The sequence below is a fragment of the Orcinus orca genome, chromosome 2, assembly GCF_937001465.1.
Source record: "Orcinus orca chromosome 2, mOrcOrc1.1, whole genome shotgun sequence".
NCBI classification, from domain to species: Eukaryota; Metazoa; Chordata; class Mammalia; order Artiodactyla; family Delphinidae; genus Orcinus; species Orcinus orca.
In genome coordinates this window covers 151904797-151922655 of record NC_064560.1, presented here as the reverse complement: position 1 = coordinate 151922655, position 17859 = coordinate 151904797, and the positions used below count along the sequence as shown (strand labels likewise).

The 17859-nt window shown below is 37.3% G+C and overlaps 1 protein-coding gene across 5 annotated transcripts in view; it reads right to left on the bottom strand.

The window, feature by feature from the left end:
• Positions 1–17859, bottom strand: part of ATL1 (atlastin GTPase 1) — a 94917-nt gene that overhangs the window by 14459 nt on the left and 62599 nt on the right. For all 5 annotated transcript variants that reach the window (XM_004270044.3, XM_033428476.2, XM_049706305.1 and 2 more), the window contains one exon: positions 14481–14537. In XM_004270044.3, the coding sequence (XP_004270092.1) occupies positions 14481–14537 (57 nt within the window). The remainder of the gene's footprint in view (positions 1–14480; positions 14538–17859) is intronic.

Below are 17859 nucleotides of genomic sequence, written 5' to 3'. Positions count from 1 at the left end.
TACATTGATAAACATTCTTGAAGCTGAATATTTGTTCACATCCAGAAGGATTTTATCAGGAACTGTTTCCCAAATTAGAGTAATCATTAGAATCATTCGAGAGGCTTCTAAAAGTACAGAATTCTTGGGTCCCACCCCATACCTACTGAAACCAAAGTAAGAGTAGCTTTCATTTATTGAGTGCCTATTATAAGCCAACCACAATACCAGAATTATATACATGGTATTTCATGCACTCCTGCAACAGCCCCAAGAGAGGTTATAATTTATTATTCACCTTAAAAGAGATATATAAAGATCACCTCCACCCTCACCTGACATTAAGTAATATGCCCAAAGCCACACAGCCAGAGTGGAAGAGTTGGCATTTAAACTGGGGACTTATTCAAAATCCCTCCTGCACTGCCTCAAAGTTAAGTATAAAACATATAGTTTACAATCTGAGGCATTAAAGCACTCTTTTATAAGTTAGATTAAGTTATACTTCAAATTTTAGTTTCTGTAAAAACATAGGAAGTTGAGAAAAAGTAAGAATATTTAATGAAATTAGCTATCTTTAAATATTCTAAGAGTTTGGGTTTCTAATTGAAGCTTTTAGTCTTCCCCATTAAAATTTATTATCTCTTTTAAGCTATAGGTTCCTTTTTCATCCCTTTTTTCCCTTTACAGTTTATCTGTTGAAGAACCTGGGAATTTGACATGTAGAGATTCCCACAATCTGGACCTTGCTGACTGCATATTCACGGGGCGGTTCAACATGTTCTTTTGTCCTCTGGATTTCCTGCAAATTGGCAGCTGGATGCAGAGGCTTGATCTGACTCAGGTTTTATTTTTTTGGCAAGACTATAGGAAGCAGAGTGTTCTTTTATTAGGAGGCACATAGTATATGATTATTTCTCCTTTGGTGAAGTTATGTCATCTTTGCTTAACTGAAGCTCATTCTTCAGTAGATTTCTCATTAAGGGCTCATGGAAACAACATTCTTTGTGTTCTTACACGCTGATAACGGTTTGTGCCCTTTATAAGTGAAAGTCAGTTTTGCTGGATATAAAATCCTTGGCTCACATTCTCTTACCTTAAACAGGGACACTTCTTAGTTTGCATTATGGATATTTCTTGTTTCACTACAGTGAAAGCCTGACCCCCCACCCCTCTCTCAGCCTCTCTCCCTCTCACCCCTCTCTCTCTCTCTCTCTCTCTCTCTTTCTCCCTTTCTCGTGTGTGTGTGTGTGTGTGTGTGTGTGTGTTCCGTGGATTCTTGTGGGGAGAGGAGAGGTTCTTGTGGAGAGGAGGCTTTTAAAACACCTATATACACTATCTTTAAATAGTTCACTATCTTTAGATAGATGGCCATTCTTTTGTCAAAATGATAATTTGTATTTAGAACACTTCTACCTAAAACATGCATTTTGAAAACAGAGGTTAGCTAAGAAGCAACTTTTGCAAAATAGAGGCTCGTGAACCAGGATAAATGAAACCAACTATGTGGATTTGGCAATTTTCACATTTTTCTTGGGAGCGTTTAGTTTCATTTCTTGGTCTTTTTCACTGGGCATCTTCCCAAGTCAACATAATGAGGACCATGTGTAGAACAGGATCAAAGATGAAGTCTTATTTTCTTAATAAGCAATCTATATTCTATATCCCTATAGTGTCAAATTCCAAGTTCTCTGCCTAATGGTTCCATCCAGTGACGTGCTGGTGTAAACTGGCTCTCCAGCAGCAGCAACATGCCTTGATTTGTAGCATTTGACAATTTCTGTTGTGCAAACCTGCCTACCATGGCTGATGTCAAGCTACTAACAGTTTAATACTTGGCTTATATAATTCCTGAATATTTACTAGTTAGCTCTCAAAGTGGTATGAGCCAGCTACAGAACCACCACTGGCCCCATCCCCTCCCAAAATAATTTGTATGCTTTACATTTATCCTGTGTGGAATGCTATAAATCTCAGTTCTTATTTCAAAAGCCATCCATTTTTCCACACTGCTGAATTTTGATTTGTTCATACATATAGGTAGAGATAAAAAATCAAGGATACAAATTACCCTAATTTGCTCAGATAAGAATATCTGAAGTCATACTTTTTAAAATAAATTAAATCCAGTCAGGCAACTGGGGCAAATGATGGACCTACACCATGCGTATCCTACAAATGATCATATTTTTTAAATCATGAAAAACATCATAACCTTTGTTTATTTCCCTTTGGAGACATTAGCCTTTAGGAAATTATTCAAAAGGAGTGCTATAGCACTGCTATTAGTAGTAATGAAAATGGAAAAAAAAACCCAAATGCTTAATTAATTGGGAATGGCTATACAAATTATGGCATATTAATATATTACATAGCTATTAATATTACAAAATGTGGAATATATCAATACATGTGTTGATTATATCAGTATAAAAAAGCCATGTGGGGGCTTCCCTGGTGGCGCGGTGGTTGAGAGTCCGTCTGCCGATGCAGGGGACACAGGTTCGTGCCCCGGTCCGGGAAGATCCCACATGCCGCGGAGCAGCTGGGCCCGCAAGCCATGGCCGCTGAGCCTGCGCGTCCGGAGCCTGTGCTCCACAACGGGAGAGGCCACAACAGTGGGAGGCCCGGGTACCGCAAAAAAAACCCCAACTATATAAAACAATGTTATTTGAATTATAATGCTAAATTTATGTACACATCCATTATAAATACATGAAAATACTCCCAAACTCCCAGGAAAAAACTCTTGTAGAGCCATGTAGCCAGTAAATACCTAAACTGGTTGTAACCTGTTTAATCAATCAATTTCAGTTTTAATTTCACTTTTGGGTAATAAGTAAATACTATAACTTGTTTTAAACCCATCTAGTTAAGTAACAACTCACTTCAATCAACAGCCCACTGAAAGCCAACATACTTTAAAACTTCATAGCTTCATACTTTAAAACTTTATACTTTAAAACTCAGTCAAGTAGCAGAAGACTCGCTCCAGAAAACTGACTGAGGCTGGTGTCAACCCGTTTCTCACCTCTATAACCAACACGAAACATGCTTCTGTGTACGACAAAAAATCATTCAAAAACTGATGTCAACCCATTCTTGTTTCTTTAAACCATGAAAATCCAAAACAAACAAGCCCCTAAATCCTGCATATAATCGTTAGTTTGTTATGCTCAATGAGACTGTGCCTCACAAGCATAACTCTTTTACTTAACTCGCCAATAAATTCAGCTTTGGTTTTTGTATCAGATTTTGAGTGACAGTCTCATCCTCTGACAATTCTAGAAGTTTTAAGTGCCCTCACTTGGCAGCTTTCCCTATGACCCTCAGACTAACATGTGCATTCTCTCTGTCCTTTGTTCCCAAATTTCATTTGTCCTTCGAATTTACTTGCAGGTGAATTTATCTCAACAACGATCTGATCTGAGTTCTGATTTGTTTCACTGAGCTCTTGTTGCTAATTTCTTATCCTAGGATTTTTGTTATAAAGACTCAGTGGGTCTTTATATGGGTCATTAGTTCTAAGTCTTTGTTTAACCTTTAGTTTTGGAAGTATACTCATTTTATAAATAATTATACCTAATTTCTGTATAAGGTTATTAGAACTTTTGGTTTAGAGGTATACTATTTAGGAAATATTTTTGCCATTAATCTGTTTATGGTTTTGCTGCTTGCTTTACCTTCTTTTGTTTGAAAATTTGTACAAAGTCTTGTCTCATGGATTTTATCTTGAATTGTCTTTTGTCACTGAATGTACAAGGAAGTGCTCTATAAAGGACAGATAGAGGCAAAGGCCTAAAAAGTCCCCAGATTAATCAGGATGCCCCAAAGACTAATGGCTGGAGGTCGGTTAAACTAGCAACAAATTTATGCAAAAATAATTAGTCAAATTTTGCCTTGGGTCCTCTAACAAGGCTTTCAAGAGGACACTCTCGCTCTTGTCAATTTGCGAGTCTCTTTGTTTACTCCATAATGCAGGATCAATGATTGTCAGATTATTGATCGTACAGCACTGTTCTAACCTCTCATTGCTTGAGGAACCAGATGCTTTTCATAAACACACAATTTGACCAACTTGTTTGTTACAGGCTTGTATATATCAAAGTTGCAATCTCCTCCTGGAAGAATTTCTGCTTCCTATTTGCATTGCAGTATAAGCCTAATATTTGCACTTACAATAATAAATGATCTTTTAAAAAATTTAGAATAACATTGTGTTGAGCTTTGGACATGTCAAAATAAATAATTAATACAGTTTAGAGGTGCTCTATAAAAATGAAGAGAAAATATCAAACACTCATTAGTTAGCTTCTTTGATTAGTAAACTGAGGCCTCAAAACAAACTCTTGACTCCCAAATAATCTCTGTTTGATTCTCTAACTTTCTGAAATTACCCTCCCGTATCTCTCTCTACTCAGTTTTGTCTTCACCAATCACTTCACCCCTTCAATTCCTTCTGCTCCTTCCCCTGACCTCCTAAACCATTTCCTAAGGAATTTTTGCAAGAAAAAAAGTAGTCACATTGCCCCAAACTACTTAAAATTGCTAGACCAGAAGGCTGTTGTAAAGAAGCTGAATTTAAACCCTGGTCTAGAGTTCAGTTTTAAGGAATTTCTTTTAGCCCAGGAAGACAGAAATTTGCTGCAGAATTCAGGATTTTGTTACTTACTGTCCTGAACTATCAGTTATTTTCCAACTAGTTCACTTAATTGTTAGTCCCTCAGGTGGGAAAAAATGGTTAAAAGCAGTAGGGTAAGAAAGACCAGAAGGACATTTAAATAACTCAGGTCATTACAAAAAAATTTTTTAAATTAAAAATTTTTAATAGCCTTTCAAGGGCAAGAAAAATAGAAAAAACACCACACAGGGTCGTTTCAGAAGACTTTCTCTTCAAGATAAATTGGACATAGATTCAAAATTGTGAACAATATAAGAATGAATCAATAGGAAACGTTAAAAATAGACTTCAGGAGATTTTCAAACAATACTCCGGGTACCTAAATAGTCAAAGTAAAGGGAACCTTGTCCTCTCTTTCTAAAATGTGCTCAGACATAAAATACAGGAATCAGAAAAAAACTTGAATGAGAAATTATCAACTTAGAAATTTCCAATTTATGGGTGGCTTTTCAGAGGGGCTTGGATAATTAACAAGGTAGAAATAAAAAAATTTGTGGCCCTCCAGATAAAAACGACCAAAATATCCTCTGTTCTCTAAGACTCAGGGAGCCTATCCATAAGGACAGATATTGCAAGCAGAAAATCCACTGGAAGAAACAAAGTTTCATATTAGCTAAAGATACCTACAGTGTGTATGATTCAGAAAGAAACTGAAGAATCTCTTTGAGTAAAAGTCTCTAAGGATATAGACAGAAAAAGTAGAGAAGACTCTATAGGAGTCCAGATTAACCCGTTTCAAATTATTGTAAATCTTTCTTTTTTATATACACAAAAAGATTAGGTCATGGCAGGTATTAAATCAGCAACACGGTCAACATCAAAGACTCATCGCCTTTTATGGTCTATTCCTTGTTTCTGTAGCCAAGGCTTATCCTCCTTGCCTCAGAGCAGTTGCAGCCTTGTTAATTACTTGAAGCATCTACAAACTGTACTAGGACCACCTTTAAATCTGATGGTACAACATACAATCACTATTGCTAACTGAAAACACCTCACTTTTGTCTGTTCGTCTTAACTAATGAAATGTGTTGGTTTTTTTTTTTTTTTTGGTATTACCATCCATTGATTTAATACTTTCAATTCAGAAACTCTACTAACTTTATCCACTGAAAAATAATTTCATGATGGTGTTTCTGCAGTTCAAGAAGGGCCATGGCACCTAGTATAAATATTTTGGACACTCTCACACCAATTTATGACTTACTCTTTCTTAAAAATGTAAAGAGGTAATACTAGGCTGGATACATAATAGCACACCAAATCCTGAATCCACGTATTTCAACTTTGAGTCCAATGAGTTTACTTGTATAAAAACTATACACAATCCTAAATATGCATATAACACCATAATTAGCAAACATTAATTGGACATCTGCTGTATGAAAAGTAGGTGCTCTAGACTAAAAAAAGTAAACTACAAAGCTCCTGTTCTTAAGATATTTATAATTTAGTTAGTGGGATGGGATATGCACATTCAAATATAAGACCACAGCTATAGCTCAGTAAGTGCCTAGGATTAGGAGGAGGAAGAGAGACATTAAGGGGTGGTGGTGAAGTGCAAGGGCTTTGAGCCTGTGGCCTAGGTTGAAGGCCAGCTCTGCAACTTAAGGATACATGTGACCAAGGACAAGTTTTTTAATTACTTTAAGCCCTGGTGTTTCCTCATCAGTTAAAAAACAGAAAGAAAAGAATAAAAAGGAGTAACAACATTACTTATTTTATATTACTATAATGAACATTCATTTGAATCATGTAAGAAACATATTCAGGGCTTCCCTGGTGGTGCAGTGGTTGAGAGTCCGCCTGCCAATGCAGGGGACACGGGTTCGTGCCCCGGTCCGGGAAGATCCCACATGCCGCGGAGCGGCTGGGCCCGTGAGCCATGGCCGCTGAGCCTGTGCGTCCAGAGCCTGTGCTCTGCAATGGGAGAGGCCACAACGGTGAGAGGCCCGTGTATCGCAAAAAAAAAAAAAAAGTGCTCAATAAATTATTACTATGTAGGCCTTCCAGACATTTCAGGTACCTACCTGTGGCCATTGGGAGAATCCTGGTCTACACTGCTTACCTAATTCTGTGTAACCAGATGAATATTTTATTCTAATTTCATGTAATTCTCAGATCACCTAAATTGCTCTCCGAACAGAACGTGGGATAAGGCAACTTTCTCAGACAGAGAGAAGGCTTTTCCCTTTCCTCAGCCCTACCAATGTGTCTTTTCCTTTCATTTACAGCCCAAGGAGCCAAACAACAGCTTCTCATTTTCTCAGTGAAATCATGGATTCCTCTGGTATGCCTTGGCAGTTGCAGTCATCATAGATATTTGATCAAGGATGTTTTGTTTCAAAGTCACTGAAATCACTATCAAAGAACTTTATTCTGTAGAGGAACACTCTTAAATCATGGGAATAAAGGGTCCTTAAATATAATTAAGTAAACTAGTGTAAAATAATTCCTAATTTGCCATATGTAGGCCTAATTTGAATGGAAAATTGTGAGAAACAGGTTTATCCTAATATAATAGTACATTATTATATGCTTCCTCTACTATTATTTTCTAGCAATCTTCAGTTTAACCTTAAAACTGGCATGGACTGATCTCCTCTCAAATAATACAAATCCACTGAAAAGAACGTGAAGAATTGAGTTTCACTCTTATCTCACAAAGAGAATTCAGATCTTTTTTTCCCACTTTTTTTGAGATATAATTGACATATAATACACTGTGTACATTTAAGGTCTGCAACGTGATGATTCGAGATACCTATATACTGTGAAATGATTAACACAATCAGGTTAGCAAACACCTCCATCACCTCACATAGTTACCATCTGTGTGTGTGTGTATGTGGAGAGTCAAATCTACTTCTAAGGTTTAGGGTACGGGTGGGCCTTTAAGTGTATAAAAATGGTTAATAAAAATGCTATGGGAGGGCTTCCCTGGTGGTGCCGTGGTTGAGAGTCCGTCTGCCAATGCAGGGGACACGAGTTCGTATCCCGGTCTGGGAAGATCCCACATGCCGTGGAGCGGCTGGGCCCGTGAGCCATGGCTGCTGAGCCTGCGTGTCTGGAGCCTGTGCTCCGCAATGGGAGAGGCCACAACAGTGAGAGGCCCGCATATCGCAAAAAAAAAAAAAAAAAAAAAATGCTATGGGAGAAAACTGGGATGAATTAATCCAGGAGATGGAGTACTTAATACTGAGAAGATGAAAGAGAAGAGAATAAATGTAATTAGTCCTAAAACATATGCTCAAGAATCTTTCATTCTTGAGCATAGGCTTCTAAGAGAAGGGAATTCAAGTTTGTGTGCAAGAAAATTTTTTTAGGGTTTATTCTTCTTTCTATTACAGGCAAATCTTAATTTACTAACTACCTGTGCATAGAACTGTACATATAAATGGTACCCTATCTCTCTGCTACCAGAACCTCCCCTATCATAGATATCCTCTGCTGGGGTGTGCCCAGTTGCTAATTCAGTCCCCAAATATCATGTACTTAAGAATGACCTGGCGAGGGGCTTCCCTGGTGGCGCAGTGGTTAAGAATCCGCCTGTCAATGCAGGGGCCACGGGTTCGAGCCCTGGTCCTGGAAGATCCCACATGCCGTGGAGCAACTAAGCCCGTGTGCCACAACTACTGAGCCTGTGCTCTAGAGCCTGTGAGCCACAACTATTGAGCCCACGTGCCACAACTACTGAAGCCCACGTGCCAAGAGCCCGTGCTCCGCAACAAGAGAAGCTACAGCAATGAGAAGCCCGCGCACCGCAACAAAGAGTAGCCCCCGCTAGCCGCAACTAGAGAATGCCCGTGTGTAGCAACAAAGACACAACACAGCCAAAAATAAAAATAAAAATAAATTAAAAAAAAAAAAGAATGACCTGGCGAGTAATGATTCCCTGGTCCCAACACAAGGATTTGATTCAAAAGAACTGGGATACAGCTCAGAAATCTAACTAATAAGTTCACCAGGTAATTCCAATCTACGTGCTCATAAAATCTTGCTCTGTGTCTATCACCAAGGCTGCAGATCTCATTAAAAGCCATCTCTTCTGTGTTAGCACACAAGCTAAATACTGACAGCAGTCTTACCAACCTATCTCAGGGCTCCATGCCTCAGAGAGGTGCAGGAATTATTGGATATATTCAAGGCTCTGGCTTAAAGGGACCAGGATTGAGGAATAGGACCAGGATTGAGGAATATTGTGGCTAGTATTTAAATTTACTAGAGATTAAATAGGCTTTTGTAGACTGGCTTATAAAGATACCCACCATACAGAAATACCACTGGGAAATGTACTGACATCTAAAAAATTGGTTCAAGTGAAGCTTGAGAATATACTTCAGTAAATTGGGGGATGTAGCCTATGTAATTAGAGGACATGAAATGGTTAAAGAGTAAACTCCTGGGCTGCTATAACCAAAAGGCACATTTAATGACATAAAGGCTTCTTAGAGTCCACTTTCCAGCATATTGGGGAATCCTTTTCAGCTCAGGCCCAACAGCAAACTTACTGTTATCACCACATTATAGAACAAGTGGAAACCCTCTCCACTACCTCAGCCCAGCAGAGTTGAGAGAACATGAATGACAAGCACACAGAGAGAAAGCTGTAGAGCCACACAATGGAAAATGAGCCTTTCCCAGCGTAAGAAGTAACTAATGGCTGACCATTTAGCACAGAGCATTAGAGGAAGCCAGTCTTGCTTGGTGTTGAAAGACAGTCTGTAAATGAAACAGTTCATTTAAGGTGCACTTCAAATAAGGTCTAACAATCTGAAAAACTCCTAATAAGGATTTTGTAATAAGTAATAAGGATATCGACACAAGGATGTAATCATCTCACTGTAGAGCTATGTGGGGCCTTATGACCAAGGAAGAAAAATTCATAGACCCAAATAGAGACAAATCTCCTACCACACCTGATGAGATATTTTCACCAGGTCCTTAGAGCAAACTGGAAATTATTACCTAAAGTCCTTGTCAAATATGTATGGGTATTACATGTTTAAATTAATGGAAATGTATTCATTCTCAACCAAACCTCTTGATGTCCTAAGGTAGAGAAGCTAAAGAACCTAGTTATTTTATTTTTTATTTTTTATTTTTTGGGGTACGCGGACCTCTCACTGCTGTGGCCTCTCCCGTTGCGGAGCACAGGCTCCGGACGCGCAGGCTCAGTGGCTATGGCTCACGGGCCCAGCCGCTCTGCGGCATGTGGGATCTTCCCGGACCAGGGCACGAACCCGTGTCCCCTGCATCGGCAGGCGGACTCTCAACCACTGCGCCACCAGGGAAGCCCAGAACCTAGTTATTTTTAAAGAATAGTTATATTAATGAGGTAGCTCCTAGTGGATCATTATACTTAAGATTCAAGTGCTCATAGTGAGCAAAGCAAGTGAGAAAATAAGTAATGTCACTCAGAGAACGCTATATTATGTCTTAATTTGGATTATACTTCTGGAGTGTAGTTTACAGCTGGCTTTTATAGGCTTGCAAGGAAGACATTACAGTTTGAGGAATATTACAAATCAGGTTTGTAAACAAGCTATATAGCATGTTGGTAGCTTGAAACTGGCCACAGTAAAAGTATTTACACCACAGAAATCAGCAAATGCTACAAATCAGACCCACCTCCCCTGCTTCCCTAGCCAGTTGTAAACATTAACCAGCACACCACTGGCTAAACTTAACACTTCAAAATCACTTTTAAACTGAATTCACTTAGCTTTTAGTTCTCTTTTTTAAAATATAGTTTTAAAATACAATTACAGATATTTTGTTTTCTTGGTATAAATTGGCTTTTGGTTTAAGAATCCAATTAATCTGTTAATTCAGCTATTCATTTCATTGGCTAATTGCCCTCACTTTTGCTGCCTGAGACATATCTTGTTTATTATTTATAATTTCACTCTGTTTCAGAGTTAAGAATTCTTCTATTTTAAATTTGTTAAATTTAGTTTTAGTAAAAATTATTATTTTAAAAATATTATTGCCCCTTACTTCATTTTCTCAGGCAGTATTTAAAATTTCTCCACAATTTTATCCAAATAAATAAAATTATCTTCTCAGATAGAAGAGAGTAGAAAGTGACCTGCTGAAAGAACTGCTGAAATTAATTAAATTTTTATTTAAAAGTTATTTTATTTTGGAATTTTTTCTATGTTTTTTCTAATTTAAATGTGAATTATTTTGCTGATATCTTAAATGTTGTTCTAAGATTTAATTATATTTGCATTTTATCTTTTAATTTCATGATGTGTAGTATTTTTGTCTTGAATTTGGTTGCTTTAATTTTAAATATTATTTTTTAAAATAAATTTATTTATTTATTTTTGGCTGTGTTGGGTCTTTGTTGCTGCGCACGGGGCTTTCTCAGTTGTGGCAAGTGGGGCTACTCTTTGTTGCAGTGTGCGGGCTTCTCGTTGCAGTGGCTTCTCTTGTTGTGGCGCATGGGCTCTAGAGTGCAGGCTCGGTAGTTGTGGTGCATGGGCTTAGTTGCTCTGCGGCATGTGGGATCCTCCCTGACCAGGGATTGAACCAGTGTCCCCTGCATTGGCAGGGGGATTCTTAACCACTGTGTCACCAGAGAAGTCCCTTAAATATTATTAAAGTAGCGTTGGAAGCTACTTTTGCTACTTAACGAGTTTCTCATTTCAATTTCAGATACTTAGATTTATAAGTCCAAACCTGTTCAGGAGTCACTGTTGACTCATTCAGTCAAAACTTTTTCTTTTCATTGACATTTGTAACGCCAACAGTTTACCAACAAGTAGTGATCTCTTAAAGTTTTTTCTATTGTTTTCAGTTTGTTGTTTTTTGTTAGTTTAGTTTTGTTTTGTTTTACCGAAGGCCTGTTTGCCTGCCTATCTATCCATCTATCTATCAGCAGAGCACTGGTTTGTCTCTTTTGGTTTTAGTTTATCTAGCAAAGTATAAGAAGCAGTGACATCTGCTGGTAAGACTGAAAACTCCTTTCCAGAATTTACTCTGGAGTTACCCAATCTATGTCAATGAGTCCTGAGGTAGCAAGTTCAGAAAAGAGAAAAGTCAAAGCAAATAGCCTAATCACTATACAACACTTCAACTATCAACATGATGAATGATTTCTAAAAAAGACAACAGAGTCTAATGGGTATTGTAAACCACACAGAAGATTGTATGCAAGGACTTATTTCATTCTATATCAACTCCTCTCCCCACCTGCTTCGCCAGATGTGAGAGGAGAGATTCATACTCCTTCAGTCACAGCACACCAACATCTCTCCATGCAAAGGTCCCTTTCTTGTTTTACTTTATCATATTTTTTCCCAGATTCCCACTCCCATTCCTCAACTGTCTGCTCTCAACCACACTTATTCTAACATATATTATTTTGTGTATGTAGAAGTTTTAAAATCACACATAGTATCATGCTATAGAACTCAAACTTTTTCCCTACTTAATTCAGTATTAATTTTAACACTTTACTCATGCCACTCTATACTTTGGCTTCATTGCGTTTGGATGTTGCAAAATATTTCAGAGTATGCTTTTCACCCTATTTTATGTATCTGTTCTTCTGGTGATGGACACCTAAGTTGCCTACAACTTCCTGCTACTACAACTCTATCAGTGCCACAGTGAGTATCCTTATATATTTGCCCTGCTCCACAGAATGGTTGCTCCAATCCGCACTTTAACCAACAGGGCTTGAGTGTTCCCATTTACTCAAATCCTAGCTATCATTTCATATTTATCCCCATGTTCTACTTTTTGCCTAATGAGTATAAAGTGGTATCTCATTGTTTTAATCTTTAACTGATTATCAATAAGACTTAACATCCCTTAGAAAATGTGTTAGCCATTCAGGTTTCCTTTCTGTTAATTGTCTATACATCCATTGCCTAATTTTTTTTATTAAGTTCAGTTTATCATTTGTGAATGGCTTGGGATTTTTTTAAGACCTTCTTTTAGTAAAACTGAGAGGAAGGTACAAAGGTTTGCCATATATATACCACCTGTCCCAACACATGCATAGCCTCTCCCACTATCAACGTCATTCGCTAGAATGGTATATATATTTTTTAAGCAAGAATGAACCTACATTGACATCATAATCACTCAAAGTCCATAGTTTATCTTAGGGTTCACTCTTAGTGTTGTACATTCTATGGGTTAGGACAAATGTATAATGACATATATCCATCATTATAATATCTTATAGAGTATTTTCACTGCCCCCCAAATCCTCTGTGCTCTGCCTGTTCTTTTCTCTGCCCCTCATGCTGCACCTTCGGCCCACCCCAAAACCACTGATCTCTTTATTGTCTCTATGGTTTTGCCTCTTCCAGAATATCATACAGTTGGAATCATACAGTGTGTAGCCTTCTCAGATTGATTTCTTTTGTTTAGTAATGCACATTTAAGATTTCTCCATGGCTTTTTGTGGCTGATAGCTCATTTCTTTTCTTTTGTGTTGAATAACATTCCATCATCTGGATGTACCACAGTTTAAATATCCATTCACTTACTGAAGGACATCTGGGTTGCTTACAAGTTTGGGCAATTATGTATAAAGTTGCTACAAACATCTGTGTGCAGATTTTATGTGGACATAAGTTTTCAACTCCTTTGGGTAAATACCAAAAACACAATCACTGGATTGTATGGAAAGAGTAGGTTTAGTTTTTTAAGAAATTACCAAACTATCTTTGAAAGTGGCTGTACCATTTTGCATTTCCACCAGAAATTTATGAGAGTTCCTGTTGCTGTACATCCTCATTTGTGGAGCATGTGGTGTTGTCAGTGCTCTGAAATTTGGCCATTCTAATAGGTGTGTAGTGGTTCCTTTGCCTATTTTTGATGGGCATCCCAGTCTTATTTGCAAAACTTCCTTGCACATTCTATATATTAATCCCTTGTTGACTTTTGACATTGTCATTATCTTCTACCAATCCAGTTACTTTGCTTATAGAGTCTCCTGATAAATAGAAATACTTTATTCTGATATAGTAATATCCATCAATTTTTTACTACATTTTTTTTTAGTGGGGGGGGTCTTAGTGAATAACTGTTTCTTCACCCCAGGTCAGAAGGATATTCTCCAATATTTTATTCTATTAACTTTATAGTTTTAAATTTCATATTTAGTTCTTTAATACAACTGGAGCTCTCTTCCACATATGGTGTTCAGTAGAAATTCAACTTTTTCTTCAAAAAGTGAAATAGTTTTTCCAAACCCCAGCTATTCATCCATTTCCCACTGGTTTATGACATGACCTCTACTGCATACTAGGTTTCTATATATAGAGGGATATTTCTGAACTCTGTTTAGTTTCATCTGTTTTTCTCGTATCTGTGCAGAATCACACCATTTTCATTGCTATGGTTTTCTACTATGTATTCAATCCCCCAATTTGGATTTTCTTTTTAAAAACTGACAGATCAAAAGAGAACTTAATTTTTCCATATAAGTTATAAAAACATGTGTTGAATTTCTCAAAAAATCCTGTTGTAGTTTTAATTGGAATTGCACTGAGTTTATTGGTTAATCTGGGGAAAAATAAATTCTCTACAACATTAAATCATCCTGTCTGGAATCATATTATATCTCTCTGGTTTGTGTAAATTTTCCTTTATGATCTTTAATGAAACTTTGAAAATATTTTCTCCATAAAGGTCTTTATATTTTGGATTTTGGTAGTTAACTATCAAAGCTTTTTTTTCTTTTTTCTTTTTTGCTATTGTGAATGGAGAAAGAAACATGACCCTCTTAGTTAGTATACCTGGTTATAATCTTCAGGAAACTCTAATAAGAATTTATCATCATTTTATACCCACTCACCTGAAATGGCTTCAGGAATGTTTCCTCCATTGCCAGCCTGCCATACTCAGTGAAAAGCTACAAGGAAAATCACACACACACACACACACACACACAGAGAGAAAACTTCAGTATCTGCAAAGTTTTACTTCTTGGTTTTCTTCCACTAATTTTTTTCTCTAGCTGTAACGTAATACTGTATTATTAAGATTAAAATAATAATTTTAAGTAACTAAGTATTAGATAAAGCAGAGCTACAGTAATTATATATTTTAAAATTAAGGACATAAAGTACATTTTAAAAATGAAGTTTCCATTTTAAAGGTAACACCTTTTATATCTAAAATGTAGGACAATTTTTTTTGTGGGGAAGATGGGGGACAAAGAAACATGTTAAATGACTTTCGTAGATTAGACCAGAGAGCTATAAACTAAGTAGGATAATTTACTGTTGTTGCCAGAGGAAATTTAATGTCCCAATGGTCTTGATCATTACAAAGACATACAGGCATTTGGCTTAAGAAGTGAAGAATCAAATACACCAACTTCTTTTATTTTTTTATTGCTCCCAATTGAGAGGTACCATATCATTTTGTGTTGCCAGAAATGTAAGGTTTTGGAGAACATAGACTTGAGGGGGTGATTGTGATTGGGCCTCTGGTGAGAGTTCCGTCCAGACTGGCCAGGTGGATTTCCCCGTATGTACACAGGAAATGCCGCTTCATCACACAAGAGTAGCAAGCCACAGAGGCTTCTCAGAGCTGGGGAAGGATGCCGACACAGAGGATTCCCCTCCTTTGCCCCTTTAGAATAGCCCCCAAAGTACCACACTGCCTCCCCTGTGAAAACTATGGAAATCTAGAAAGCAAATGGTAATAACTAGGCATCTGATTAGAGTGATTAAATGAAAGTCTAGAATATGTCTAAAAGGCAGCAGGTCCAGGGATTAGAATGATTACTCATTCTCATTAGAATCATTTACTAACATAATTTGAATTCACAATCTTTTTTGAGGAAGGATGAGGTGTTGTCATTTACAGGAAAATTTTTAAATGATCTCAAAAACTATCACTTAATATCAAAGCCCCAAATCAGTCCTTTTTTAGAAATCCTAAACTGGTATTGAACAGTGCCATGTCATTAACTTGGAAAGCAACTGGCTAGGTTATGACACATGCCTAAAGAAGCAATTGCACTCATTCTAGGAAACATCTAACAATTTGGTATATTGTCTATTTGTCATAAATGGTCAGTGTGATGTACTAGAAACATATTTGGGAGTAATGCTAGATGTGAACTCCAAATGATATTTCCACTCTCACAGATCACCCTGCATTATCATCCTTTGTTATTTGTTAAACTGCACAGGGCTCTTATTGGCAAGATAAAATAATACATTGAAAGCAAAATTTTCTATAAAATATGCAGAGGAAAACTATCAGAGAAACAATAGGTTTTTCTATGTAGCCAAGAATAACATGAATTGAAAAAGAGTAGACAGATCCACTGGCATTTTTCACAGAACTAGAACAAAAAATTTTACAATTTGTATGGAAACACAAAAGACCCCGAATAGCCAAAGCAATCTTGAGAACGAAAAATGGAACTGGAGGAATCAGGCTTCCTGACTTCAGACTATACTACAAAGCTACAGTAATCAAGACAGTATGGTACTGGCACAAAAACAGAAATATAGATCAATGGAACAGGATAGAAAGCCCAGAGATAAACCCACGCACATATGGTCACCTTATCTTTGACAAAGGAGGCAGAAATGTACAGTGGAGAAAGGACAGCCTCTTCAATAAGTGGTGCTGGGAAAACTGGACAGCTACATGTAAAAGTATGAGATTAGATCACTCCCTAACACCATACACAAAAATAAGCTCAAAATGGATTAAAGACCTAAATGTAAGGCCAGAAACTATCCAACTCTTAGAGGAAAACATAGGCAGAACACTCTATGACATAAATCACAGCAAGGTCCTTTTTGACCCACCTCCTAGGGAAATGGAAATAAAAACAAAAGTAAACAAATGGGACCTAATGAAACTTAAAAGCTTTTGCGCAGCAAAGGAAACCATAAACAAGACCAAAAGACAACCCTCAGAATGGGAGAAAATATTTGCAAATGAAGCAACTGATAAAGGATTAATCTCCAAAATTTATAAGCAGCTCATGCAGCTTAATAACAAAAAAACAAACAACCCAATCCAAAAATGGGCAGAAGACCTAAATAGACATTTCTCCAAAGAAGATATACAGAGTGCCAACAAACACATGAAAGAATGCTCAACATCACTAATCATTAGAGAAATGTAAATCAAAACTACAATGAGATATCATCTCACACCAGTCAGAATGGCCATCATCAAAAAATCTACAAACAATAAATGCTGGAGAAGTTGTGGAGAAAAGGGAACCCTCTTACACTGTTGGTGGGAATGTAAATTGATACAGCCACTGTGGAGAACAGTATGGAGGTTCCTTAAAAAGCTACAAATAGAACTACCATATGACCCAGCAATCCCACTACTGGGCATATACCCTGAGAAGACCAATATTCAAAAAGAGTCATGTACCAAAATGTTCGTTGCAGCTCTATTTACAATAGCCCAGAGATGGAAACAACCTAAGTGTCCATCATCGGATGAATGGATAAAGAAGATGTGGCACATATATACAATGGAATATTACTCAGCCATAAAAAGAGACGAAATTGAGCTATTTGTAATGAGGTGGATAGACCTAGAGTCTGTCATACAGAGTGAAGTAAGTCAGAAAGAGAGAGACAAATACCGTATGCTAACACATATATATGGAATTTAAGAAAAAAAAAAGTCATGAAAAACCTAGGGGTGAAACAGGAATAAAGACACAGAGTTACTAGAGAATGGACTTGAGGCTATGGGGAGGGGGAAGGGTAAACGGTGACAAAGCGATAAAGAGGCATGGACATATATACACTACCAAACGTAAGGTAGACAGCTAGTGGGAAGCAGCAACATAGCACAGGGAGATCAGCTCGGTGCTTTGTGACCGCCTGGAGGGGTGGGATAGGGAGGGTGGGAGGGACGGAGACGCAAGCGGGAAGAGATATGGGAATATATGTATATATATAACTGATTCATTTTGTTGTGAAGCTGAAACTAACATACCATTGTAAAGCAATTATACTCCAATAAAGATGTTAAAAAAAAAAAAAAAAAGATACATGCATCCCAGTGTGATAGCAGCACTATTTACAATAACCAAGACATGGAAGCAACCTAAATGTTCACAGACAGATATAAGGATAAAGAAGATGTGGTACATATATGCGGTGGAATACTACTCAGCCGTAAAAAAGAATGAAATAATGCCATAAAAAAAAAAAAAAAGAAAAAGAGTAGACAGAGAT